Below are 12,773 nucleotides of genomic sequence, written 5' to 3' on the forward strand. Positions count from 1 at the left end.
CTGCTGTGATAACAGCCTGGGGCATCGTCGGCAGCATCCCATCTCTCTCCGTTGGGAAAAACATCAATAATTTTGATTTGGGTGATGTTCTGTGCTGCTCCTTGTTTATTTTGCTGCTGAGAGCCGTAGCAGGATGGTATGTCCTTGAGGAGGCTTAAATAGAAGTTATTGTTATTTAGTAAAACTCAGCACCCAGAAACCCACTATGAAAACCCTCATGACTTTGCAGCACCCACAGGTCAGAAACACATCCTGGGCACCCAACACCCAGCTTGCACTTTCTTCCCTCTTGTCACCCTCCAGCTCTAATTTCCTGGGTACCACAGCAAAGGGAGGATAGGGTGACAAGTAAATCATGATGGGTACAGGTTGCTACAGCTCCGTTAATCCTCGTCGTCTGTGCAACAAGAGACAGGTCACGGTGGCCCTTTCCCTGTTAGATGATGCATGTGGCAGTGACTACCGTGCCTGGGTGCCTCCTCTACCAGGGCAGGCTCTGGGGCAGCGAGATATTACAATATCTCCAATAAGGACATGATGTTATGGTCTGTGTCCTCAGCACGGTTCATTTCTCTCCAGCTCAGAACAGCCCCTTAGCTATATCGGGTCTGCTTGATCCTAGAAAGGAAGGACAGACAGTTCAGGCACTTGCAGGTCTAATCCCAGCTTTATTGCAAGGTTTCCATGAAAAGGAGCTGAGCTGTAATGCTTTGGGAGCGTGCAGTTCCTGCAGCCCGAACAACAGTGTCCTTCCTGGGCTGCCACCTACCAGGTGTGTCAGGGTCTCCATCAGCACCCGGGATAGACATGGCAAGAATGAGCCAGGAGAAAGGAAAACTAATGTTTCCCGAATTATTTTTGGTTGCAAATACTTCTGTCCTTACTCAATAGAGCTTCGGAATAAAGATTCTGGGCAGAGTCCTGACAGTCCCCAAGGATCACGTTGCCCACGACAAAACCTTTATTTTTCAATCTTCTCAGGCAGTGGCTGAGATTTTCCTTCCATGCTTTCCAAGATCCTGCTCAATACGCCAAGCATTTCACAATGTAGCTCTTGTAATCTGCAACGAGAGGGGAGCATGGCAAAACTATCCTGCTAGCAGGATGGATCACTTTCCAATACCATTGAAATACCATGTGGAGAGCCTATTTAAGAGGCATATAGAGAAGAGCACTCCATCTAACCACCCCTCTGTAAACCCAGGCAGTTCAAAAACAGTGAAAAGATCCCATGTATTTTGTATGAAGCTGACTCCCCTTTCTGTGTTGGTTTTATTTAACATTCTTTCAAATATTTTTCTCCTAAAGATCAGATATGGTGAATGGCAGAAGTGCCATGTGGGACCGGATCAGCAATGTGCACGGCAAAACACTTCAGGAGCACTAGTCCTGATGGGTGCATTCAGCACACAGAGGAAAAGTGATGCTAAGACTCCTGGAAGGATCCCTGATCCCATGGGGAACTGGACAGGAGGGAATTTTCAAAATAATATGTCTAGGGCAGTGGTCAGATCTGTGGTCGGGGAGGCAACAGCGCTCCATAAACCATTTCCTGGCACAAGCTGGAGATGTGGTGAGCTCTGCTGAACCAGCCATTGGCATCTCTCTCTCTCCCCCAACGTGGTCCTCAGCATGAGAAAGCTGCAGCACTCCAGACCAGATCCAGGGTTTTTTAAACAATAGGTACCCAACGTGATCATAGGCTTGCCTCACATTAAGGTTAACCTAAGATGTGTAAAATGTGTCAGGCTGCATTCGAAGGATTTGAGGGAGGTTTTTATGGTTACACGGTCTAAGCGAATTGCCTAGGGTTAGTCACTCCCCTGAACAAGATCCAGAAAAGTCCATTGCTGAGACAAAGCACAGGTCAGCCTGGATTACTGCTGTAACAAGGCAGGCGAGCATCCTGCCTCCTCTCCTCCTGAATGCGGGTACCAACAAATCACCCCAGTTCCATAAATGCAGGAAGGGCCCTCCTCTCTCCTAGGGATGCAGCAAGGAAACGTGAGAGGCAGGTGGAGGATGGACACTGGTTCTGGGGGACACCCAGGGCTTCCCTGGGGACAAGACGTGCTGCACGAGGCCACCTCTGTCCCTTGCCCTGCACAGGGGTAGGTGGCCCGGTCCAGGAATGCTGCTCACTCCAAGCAAATTTTCCATGTGTTTTGGTTTGAGTGTGTTAGAAAACAGCCCTGTTTGTAGCGCGTATTGGATGTGGGAGCTTTCTTAAGCTCTCAGTACTGCTCATGCTGAGAACAGCAGCATTTTCCCTAAGGAGGATGGCCAAAAAACGTCCACTCGCTCCAATAACCCAGTACGTAGAAAGAGTATTCGGATGTCTTTTGTCTTGGAGTCTCCCCCATACTCACCAGCTCCACGGTTACCAACCTCTCCACTGACTCATCCTGCAGGTCCAAGACTGTCAAATAAAGATCAATAAACCGGAGGCTGACGCAAAAATCCTCTACGATGATGGAATCCGTGTGGTGCAATGTCTTCTTGAAGTTATCCACCATCTCGCTGAAGGCTCTATATTGAATGGATTTCTGGTGAGAAAAAAAAACAAGCTCAGGAACTGAACACTGTTAGCAATGAGAAGGGGTCGCACAGAGATAGTTGTTCTCCAGACACTTGCGAGCTCCTGCTTGCACCAAGCAGGGTGAAACGAGAGATGGGCTGGAAATGGGGCAATCTGTAATTCCTGCCCCCATGGGGCTTTAGGAGAACGGGGCAGGTGTTGCACGTCCTGGTACCAGCAATCTGTAATTGCCTGTTGAGAAGGGACCCAAGGAGATGGGTCCTGTCATTGTTGAGATATTGCCACCCCTGGTGCTAGGAGCAAGACTTAAATTGCTGCTCAAAACCAGTCACTCGACACAGTATTTGGACCAGGGATTTTCTGGCCCAAATGCAAGAGCACTCTCAGCCGAGCCATTCTGAAATGATTAAATTACATTTTCTAGCAAGAATGAGCAGAAGAGTTGGGGGAAACAGGCAGTCACGTTGCTCTAATCATTTACATTTCAGTGACAGCTTTACTACATTTACTTCAAGACTGCTTTGCAAAAGCCCTTTATCAAGCAAGGCAAAGCACTCCTGCAGAACCCAGGACATGAATTTCAAGTCCGTAGTAACATTTTGGAAACTTTGCATCAACAGACTGCGAGAGAGCAGGCAGTATCGCGACCTCCCTCGAGTGCTCGCTGAAAGGGAGTCCAAGTCATTTCTGGACGGGATTCTTGGCTTGACATGACCTGAAAAGTTTTCTTCTTAATTTCTCTTTGAAGTTAAACAAATTCAGACAGAAACACATTGAAACCTTTTCTAATATCTTTACCATTAAGTTCCATTGCAATGCTTTTAAAGAGCTGATCCTACCAAAATTCTACCATGCGATGATCCTACCAAAAATGCACAGAGAATGTACAGCCTAAATTGTCATAAGAAAGGGGGGGAGTAAAAAAAAGTAAATTATTTCTCCATTGAAAATGGCTCATATTTTTCTTGTCATAGTGAAGAATACCTAATACCTGCAGTTCTTGCTATGCACCCAAGGCCAAACACTGCCTAGCTGGGTCACTCACCCGCTGATGTGTGATCTTGCTCATTTCCTCCTGCTGCTTTTTCAGGAGTACTTGTTTCTTGGCCCAAATTGCAGCCTTCCTCGTTGCTTTGCACTCCCGTTCGTACTTCTGGTTTGAGTCCTGCCAATGCCAAAAGGTCAGCATGAGAGCGAGTCCCAGAGCACAGTCAGAGCGGATGGTTCAAGGGATCAGTCAAGGAGACTCGTGCTTCAAAACCCCCGGCCCAGCTCCAGCCCCATGAAGGAGCCAAAATTCTGTTAATTTAGATCAGTCGGGGCTGACACCCTGCGGTTGTCTGAATGCAGGATGCTCTTGCCATGGGCTTCACCTTATTCCATGGGCAGATTCATCCCTGCAGCCCAGCCCCTGTCTCCAAGCACTGACTTGTATCAGATGAGTTAGAGGCAGTTACAAGAACCACGAAATCAGCCAGGGGCTGAAGAGACACAGGGTCTGTGTCTCTGCCCTTGGTGCAAAGTGCACTGGCTGCCCTGGTGCAAAGGGCTGGTGGTACTGGAGAAGTGGGAGATTTTAGCAACTGTGGAAAAACAAGAGTCAAAGTAGAGATGTAAAGATGACCCAAACCAGGCAGAGTTGGAAAGACATGCTTATTCTGCTCAGGACAAAGGACTTCTGAATCCAAAATGTTTCTAGTTGCACCAGGAGACCATTTTTACAAGCAGGCAAATGTCAGTTTTCCAAGATAGGCCTGTTGGCTAGTGACATGCGCCCCCAAACACAGATGTGCAATGCAAGGAACCACTACTACCTGCATTTTGATAATCACAACTCCAATGAACATGTGGAAGAACACAAAGAACCCCAGCAAGATGAACACAATCATGAACACGTGGCTGTTTGTAAACCCATGATTCTCCAGCTCTTCCTGTATGTCTGTCCAGCCATCAACCTGCAAATGCATTTAACCAGAACAGAGAGTTAGTTCCAAACCACAGCATAATTCACAAGCCATATGAGATCTTGCTCCTCTCTATTTTTTCTCTCTCCTTTTTATTTTTTATTTTTTAATTGAACACAGTTTCTTCTCTTCCTTAGAGTTCCAGGTTTAAGACAGCTAGCAAAGGTCTCATTGCCGGCAGCTTGAGAGATTTACCCTCCTGAATTTTCAATACACGGTAGGAAATTTATCTACCAAATCACATTTTTCAGAGAGATCTGCAATATGATCTCACTATAGAGCCATTCACGCTCACCCCAGCACAGTTGCAAGTTAATTAATGGGCTTCTTCAGCAGCACTCCAAAATTCAGAGTTTGTTTTTTTGGCTGACAGGAACTGGAAAGTGCTGCTGTACTTACAGTGAATAAACTGAAGAGTGTGAAGAAGGCAGCCTCCATGTTGCCCCAGTTTTCCGTGTCTCCATTTTCAGGATGTCCATATAAACCATGTCCCAGAATGGCAAATATAAACATCAGTAGGAACAGCAAGATGAGGACATACGTCACTGTCTTCACCATCTGGCCAAGAGCCTTCATGACGATCTGCAGAAGGGAAAAGAAAGAGAGTGCTTCTTAGCAGAAGAAAAGGCAGCCCCAGGTAAAGGAAATGCCTGTTGGGCCAGGATGAAGGCAGGGAAGAGGCACAGCAATTCGGTAGGTGACAAGCTCCCGACAGCAGTCCTGAACCAGCTCCTTCCCATGCACCTGCAGTGCAGTACCAGAAATCGAGGACAGTCATGGGGCAGCCACCGCTGCGCACTCAAGTGCTACAAAATCCAGAGACTCTGCTCATGTTCAAGCCTCTTGGACTGGGAAATGTCCTTGGCAGGGCTCTGCAGTGAGCAAGTGCTGCCCAGAGGCAAGAGCAGGGGCTGTGCAGTGCCAGAGCGATGACTCTCAACACACATGAGCCTCTCACTCCTTCCTGACACAGGGTTTCACCGTGACAGGTTGCTAACGGAGTAACACGTTCATGTTCATAAAGGACACGGCTCTTCCTATCCCCTGCAATCCACCAAACCCAAACGAGCAGTGCTATTAACCCTCCTGCCTCAGCATCTACCCCGAGCTGCTGCCCTCAACCACTGCTGTGCAGCAAGGGCCTGGGTATGGAGAACTTCCCCCTCGTCCCTCCGGGGGCTGCTCTCCTAGAGAAAGCCCTGTGCAAAGCTTGGGTTCACCAAGAAGGAGCAGGGTATGGCCCCTGAGACAGCCTGATTTCTTATAAAGACCTACATGTGACATCGATATATACAAAAGACACTCTTGGGAGTTGATGGGAATGCCGGCTGGGGGATTGAGCTTAGGTCGGATTCATCGGCAATGGCTTTTAGCCAAATGCAAACTTTCCTGTTAACTGCAAATTACAGAAGACGACATGTAGCCTCTTGCATCCATGTTATATTCCTCTAGAGACCAGCAGCCACATGGGCTGGCTGCTTTCCCCTCATTGCAACACGCCTGCTAACACCAGAGCGTTTCTCACACAGTGCACTAGCTCAGAGACCATCCATTTATCATTTCCTCTTTGGACAATAGCTCTGTCAACAGCATCTCAAGTTAAAGCTCTGAAATCTATCCAGTTGATCTGCTTGGATGGTACTTCCTGGTGCAGACATTTGTGCAAAGCTAGCATAAGACGTTCTTTCCAGTCCCCCCTGGCTGCCAAAAAGTTGATCCTGTTATGATGGATTAAGGACTCCCGCAGCACTTGCCTGAATAGACTTTTGGCTTTTGCAAGGCTGGTGTGCTCTAGAAAACAAACACACAACACTGCGTCTGGCCAAACGTCCCAGGTCCTTCTTTTGGCCACTAGTCACTCCTCAACCTCGATGGGCTGAATTTCTTGGATCTACCTACCAAGGCAACAAAGACTTATGCAAAGGCGAGTGCCGGCTTTGCCTTTTTTTTTTTCCCTCTAAAATTTCCAGCTCTGGCAGCTTTGCTAAGAGTGACCACAGAGGAAAGCGATAATGTGGCCTCATGGCCGTGTCACCCAGCCGTGCTCAGAGACGGGCGGCAAGAGCAGGGGTTGCCAGCTCTGTGCCTGCACCACAGAGACCCAGCAGTGATGCTGTAGGTACCAGCGGTGCAGTCACCTGGACACATCCAAAACTCAGGAGGAGTCAGGTCAGAACACGTCGTCTGGACCACAGGAAGCTGCAGAGTATCCCCAGTTCATAGCTTATATCCACAGGCAGCATCAGGATTGCCTGAGCCTGCTTTCCTCTCCAGGACAGGCCAAGGGAATGGCCCAAGCCAGACTGTGCAACCCCTCTGAGCATCTCCCCAGATGGGGAGCATTCCCAAATGGATGCTCACTCCCTGCCAGGAGGTTTCCGATCACTCCTTGCCCAAAACCCATTCAACCCAGCCATCCTACGGCATTTTTGCCACGTTATGTCACGGCATTCGGCATAAAGAAAAACAACCTCCCCTGGCCCAGCGTAGCAGGAGGGCTGTAAAAAGACTCGGGGCAACTGCAGGCTGGCAAGTGCCTCCTGTGCAGGAGCATCGAGGCGTCCCAGCGGCCAGGGCAGCTCCTGCCTCCCCGCGCGCCCTCAGGAACTGCTGCAGATTCCTCCAAGCTCATATTAAGAAGGAGCTTTGTGGTTCACAGCCTGCACAGGTAGTAAACTACATTGAAATTAATCCTAAATATATATTTTTTAAAAAAGCAGAAAAGTCCTTTTTTTTTTTTTCCCTTGAAGAACAGCCTGGCATTTTGAAAGTTTGTTTTCAATTTGAAATAAAGATGAACGGGGCCTACACTGGAACGGGGATTGCAGCTAACAGAACGTCTCTGTATGGAATACAACAAGGAAATTATTTCCTCAAGGTGGAAATTTATTGCTCCAAGGTGGAAGGCAGAGTGTTTTAAAGAGGTTTTTAATTAATAAAGGGAAACGTGCCAAGAATGTGTTGCATGTTTGAGCTCTGTGCATTAAATACTGCTAACCTGTTGAGGGCCAATTTAGACTTCAATTAATAAATTACAATGCACACACAGGTATAAGTAACCTCCCACACCCTCAGCAAAACACATTTAGGCAGACCTATTGCATTTTTAAATGATTTTTAAGCAAAGAGGTGTTGCCTGTTGGGATGTCAAACAGCTTGGGGCGCTCGTCTCCTCAGATCAGGATGCAAAGGCAGGAATCACATGGCCCTGGAAAAGGGGAGGCAGGAGTAAGGCAGGACTTTGTGTGATATTTATAACAGCTCTGGCACAGGAAGGGACTGCTAGAGCCTAAAGAATTTTCCTTCTTTGGATAGTTTTTCCCAATAATGCCATCCAGGCACTCTCTCCCAAAGGCAGGTACAGTGTCCCAGTGGGCACAGTTCCTTACTGTCAAGTCTCACTGTCTTCCACCAAAGCCTATGTTTGCACGGGCCAGATTTCCAACAGCATTTAGGCTCTTAAAGCCACAAACTTGTGCCTACTGGGATTTTTCAAAGCACCTTTGCGTTTAAACATCCCATGGGAGTAAGGTGCCAAGTCTTATCCTCCAGTTTTCCTTACTCTTCGTCCCCAAACACGGGATCTCAGGCGGTGAGTCCCACAAGTTGAAGCGCGTGTAGCGTGAGCTCCAAGCAAACACAAACTCTTCATTGGCATTAAACATCTGCCCACTTCACCATGCGTCAATTAGCTCTTTTTTAATCATCCAGACTAAACACGAGCATCCGATTTGCCTTTCCCAAATCATTCGTTATTTCATAGGCTATGCTGTCCCTCCTCCCAGCAACACAGAATAATTAACATATAAAAGTCTGGCGATAAGTGAAGTTTACGATCCAAACTAGAGCAACGAAGGCTCAGAAGTGAACGTTATAAGAGCCCTGTGCCCATAAACATCCCACTTCTGGTGGGCTCCCCAGCCAATTAATCACACGCAGAAATGCTGGCCGAGCATTCATTGCCCACATAAGCTCCTTGCTGAAAAACAAACCTCCAGCGCTGCCAGGAGAGAGCTAAGCAGGAGATGGCGGAGGAAAACATGCACAACCCAGGAGCAGCACGTGACCCCTATTTTACAGGGATTTTTTTGTGTCTACTCTGCTGTAGTAAAAATAAAATCCCTGCACTCCACTGGGGAGGGAGCAGAAATGGGAAAGAAACCGTGACCAAGTCAGGGGTGTCTTAAAGAAATCAGGGACTATTAGACTTCTCCTTCCCTTCCAGGGTACCGTGATCAACAGCCCCGTGAGAGGCCAGGCAGCCCCCTGGACACCCAGCGCTCGCTTAAAAAGACCAGGAAAGAGAGTCTGAGTCCAAAGGGACGGAAGAGCCGCCGTCATCGAGCGGAGGGCCGAGCTTTACCCGCATCCCGCTGCTGTACTTGATGAGCTTGAGGATGCGCAGGGCCTGGAGGCCTTTGGCCACCTCCCAGGAGTGGGCCGGAGGCGAGCTGAAAGCAGGCAGGATGAAGGCCAGGAGCAGGATGACGGCGTCCAGGACATTGTAGCCGTCCTTCCAGTAGCCGATGGGGTCCACGTAGAGCTTGAGTAGAAACTCGCTGGTGTAGATGGAGAGGATGAGCGAGTCCGTGAGCTGTGTGGGGAGATGGGGACGTAAGCACCTTGCTGACCTAAGGGATGGCACCTCGGCTGCTGGCACCGTGCCTGTGGGGACCTGGACCTGGCCACAGGGACTGTCACCAGGACTGGGCCTGAGAGACACTGCAGTGCAGAGCAGAACTGTTGTTCATCAGTGCTGCTGGCCCAGAGGCCACCATGGAACTCAAGGAAAAATTTCTTAACAGTGAGGGTGACAGAGCACTGGAACAGGCTGCCCAGAGAGGTTGTGGAGTCTCCTTCTCTGGAGATCTTCAAAACCCGCTTGGACGCAGTCCTGTGCCACGTGCTCTAGGTGACCCTGCATGTGCAGGGGGGTTGGACTAGATGACCTCTAGAGGTCCTTTCCTCTATGATTCTATGTCCTCCCTCTACAGGGGGGCTCCTGGTCCCTGCTCCAGCTGTTCTTGCAGCAAATGTGGGCCCCAAAGCAGCATTAGCCTCAAAATGGACCTCTGAAGGGCCACGAAAACCAAGAAAACAGCAGAACGTGGACCGAGGCCCTGTTCCACCAAACAGCATCCCAATGCGGCTGTGGAGGGGCACAAGGAGGGCATGGGGAGGAGGAGCGGAGCAGATGCCATCCCCATTGCAAACACCCACCAGGTCCCCTCAGCAAGGGACAAATGGGAAGCAGAGAGGCCCTGGAAAGCCGCAGTTCAGCGCTGATCAGTCATGAGGCCATACGAGGGTCCCAGCTGCATCCCAGATCAGGGACCCTCCATCCTGGCACCGCCTGCTTCTCCCGCACAATCCTGCTTCTGGAAGCGGTGCTTTCCGAAACCTCTGAAGTTCCCCCAGAGTGACTTGACATTAGCCAGGCCTCTCTATATATTACTGGGGTATATAATTAAGGCTCAGAGGTTTGCGTACAGTAGCTGAGTTGTGTAACACGAGGAAATCAAGGAGCGCTACAAGAGGGGGTTTTCAATGTGAAAATTGACTAATAAAAGCGTGCTTAAGCCAGCCGCCTTGCAACAACGGAGGGGAAAAGAGCCGCCATGAAAAGGACGTAACCGTTGCCTTCTAAGAACGATAACCACCATGGGAAGGAGCTTAAAGCTCAGCCCTGAAATGTGTTTCCCGGCCTTACCGCGAAGAAGGTGCTGGAGCTGAGCCGGAGGCGGTAGTCGGTCTCCACGGCCAGGAAGACGGCGTTGAGCGACACGATACAGATCATGAGGAAGGCGAAGAAGGGGCTGCCCAGCAGCCGGCGCAGGTAGGCGCAGAACTTGGTGTCCTTCCTCCTGCCGGGAAGAGCTCGGGATACCCAAGTGGCCACCGGCAAGGAGGACTCGAGGGACAACGTGTCCCCTTGCCCATGGCTCGAGGGACAATGTGTCCCCTTGCCCATGGCTCGAGGGACAACGTGTCCCCTCGCCTGTGGCTCTCTGCATGCCAAGTTCAAGCCCAGTTTTCCAGAGGGTCCCAGCCATCCCAAGCAGCGGAAAGGCTGAGAAGTTTGGCTCAGCTGGCGGATTGGGACAGATGAGCAGGAATTCAGGGGTCTTGTTGGACATCCCTTATCACTGCTGGGTTCTGCAGGTACAGGACTGGGTGGCTGTGAGACTGAATCCTGATTAAACACAGCGTGGAGACCTTGCAACATGTTGTGTATGGACACCAGCACTCGGAGCTTGCTGTCCTTTTTTTTTAAAAAAAATCTGTGATTTCATCTCATCCAGGAAACAGTATGGCTCCCTAATGATATTTAAATTTAATATCACGTGGAAAGCACACAAAATATCACCCTGAGTACATTTGCTCCCACGCAGAGCCAGGCCTGACCACTCGCTCTTGCAGGCTGTAGACTCCTATGGCCAAGCCCAGCCCTATCGAGACCCTTGTGAATCCTCCGCTCGCCAGCTCCACGTCAGAGCCCTTCACCTCACGTCCAGGGGTACAAACCCACCCACTGCAGTCGTCTCTCACTAGGTTTGCTTTCAGGAGGTGGAATAGCCACACAATTCTGTAGCCAGCAGGGACAGGCATGTCCCAAAGGGAAGGACTGCTAGGATAAGTCAAGCTGCTCCTGGTCGGGAAAAATGCACAGAAAACAGACATATTCTGTTCTCAGAGGACATAAATGAGGGACTAGGACATTCTTGTTCCCTTGTTTTTGCTACCAAAAGTTATGGCCTAATAAATACCGAATCTGAGGAGGTCAGTTAATGGCAGTGAGGAAAACTGTCAATACTTGAGACACACTTAAGAACTGTTAAATATTTGTAAAATAATATTTGAAGTGTAATCAAAGCTAACACAAAATTCAACCATTTGCTTTCATTCAACATAATTACATATCGACCCAGTCGATCCCATGGTGGGTCCCACAGCACAGGAATTACCCAGCAGGTGAATCCCATCATCCACCCCAATCCCATCCCCATTAACCCAAGAGCCGCGTTAGGACGACTTCGCTCCACGAGTACCTGAAGTGAGAGAACACCGAGTACCGGGTGTCCACCTCGGAAAAGGAGGTCAGGGACGTCAGGAGGAGGTCGGACATGACGCGCTTCTTGTGCAAGGGCTCCATGGCCGGAGGCGCCGCGCGACAGCGGCCGCTCCACGCGGGACACGCTGGAACCCGCCGTGCAGCGTCACTGTTTGTGAGGTCACTTCCAGCCGGAGGAATCCGTGTTCCAGGCCAAGTCCTGGAGAAATAAAATCCCTAAAATCGCTGGGAAAATAACAAGCAGGTGCTGCTTATTCCCCAACTCACTGCTTTTGCAAGCAGAAAGATAAAGAGGAGGTAACCACAGGGTTTCGCTGCTCCACAATCCTCTGCCAAGGTGGCATGGGCTGTATGGGCAGGGTGTCCTGCCCCTCTTCCCAGGGGATTGCTGCATCCCTGCTCCACGGTGGGACCGGGAGGGAAGCACTCCAGGTGCCTGTCCCCATGGAGGCATCCCTTTGGCTTTGGCAGTGCAAAATAACGCGAGCCGCTTCACTCTGTTTTCATGTATTGTTTTCATCCTGGCAATATTGTGTGTGTATATATATATATATATATATGTGTATATATATGTATAAAATTACAAGCACTCCTACAAAGAGGCAAAATTACATTCATTTTCAGCATTTACAGCCTGCGAGGTGTCAAAGAAGCAGGCGACAAGCATTTTTTTATTGCTGGACACTGCTCAGCTCTTCCATACAAACCGCACGGACAGTTTCTTGCGATGAGACTTTCATCGCTCCCTGAGGAAACCAGGAAAAAACCTTGTCCCTGGTGTCCAGCGGGCCTCGGCTGCGCATTCCGAGGGGCTCCCTTTGGAAGGGGATCATGGGGATGTGCCGTTCAGCATCCTGCATCCGTGCTGTGCATAGGGTGAATCCTCCTCCGCGATGCCAGGGAGAAAACTCACAACCACATCTGCTGCTTTTCGCCTTGTTTCCTTAGGAAGCGCAGTGGGAGCGTTAACGATTGCTAATTCCTGTCGCTCTGGGAGCCTCCTGGGCGCGCTGCTCTGGATGCTCCATGAGGATGTCATTCCAGGACACACATGTTCGGCTGATCCCAAGGCGCAGCCACAAATATTTGTCTTCTGGAGCAAACAGAAGTGACAAACTGACAGCAGCTTGTGCAGGGGAATTCCCTAGCCGAGTTAAGTGGCAATTCCCTTGCTGGCCGGAGGCTCAAGGCTGGCAGG

At 49.7% G+C, this 12,773-nt stretch overlaps 1 protein-coding gene across 1 annotated transcript; it reads right to left on the minus strand.

Annotated features, from left to right (window-relative positions):
• Nucleotides 1-597: 597 nt before the first annotated feature.
• Nucleotides 598-11,656, minus strand: LOC148590737 (cation channel sperm-associated protein 3-like). The gene is made up of 8 exons (XM_088538647.1): nucleotides 11,553-11,656; nucleotides 10,214-10,367; nucleotides 8,867-9,097; nucleotides 4,903-5,085; nucleotides 4,354-4,494; nucleotides 3,585-3,704; nucleotides 2,370-2,546; nucleotides 598-618 (listed from the first exon to the last, which is right to left on the minus strand). The coding sequence occupies exons 1-8, from the start codon at nucleotides 11,654-11,656 to the stop codon at nucleotides 598-600; spliced, it is 1,131 nt and encodes a 376-aa protein (XP_088394773.1).
• Nucleotides 11,657-12,773: the final 1,117 nt, after the last annotated feature.

This window comes from Tinamus guttatus, unplaced genomic scaffold (genome assembly GCF_059628265.1).
Source record: "Tinamus guttatus ecotype Peru unplaced genomic scaffold, ASM5962826v1 Tinamus_guttatus_pri_ptg001129l, whole genome shotgun sequence".
NCBI classification, from domain to species: Eukaryota; Metazoa; Chordata; class Aves; order Tinamiformes; family Tinamidae; genus Tinamus; species Tinamus guttatus.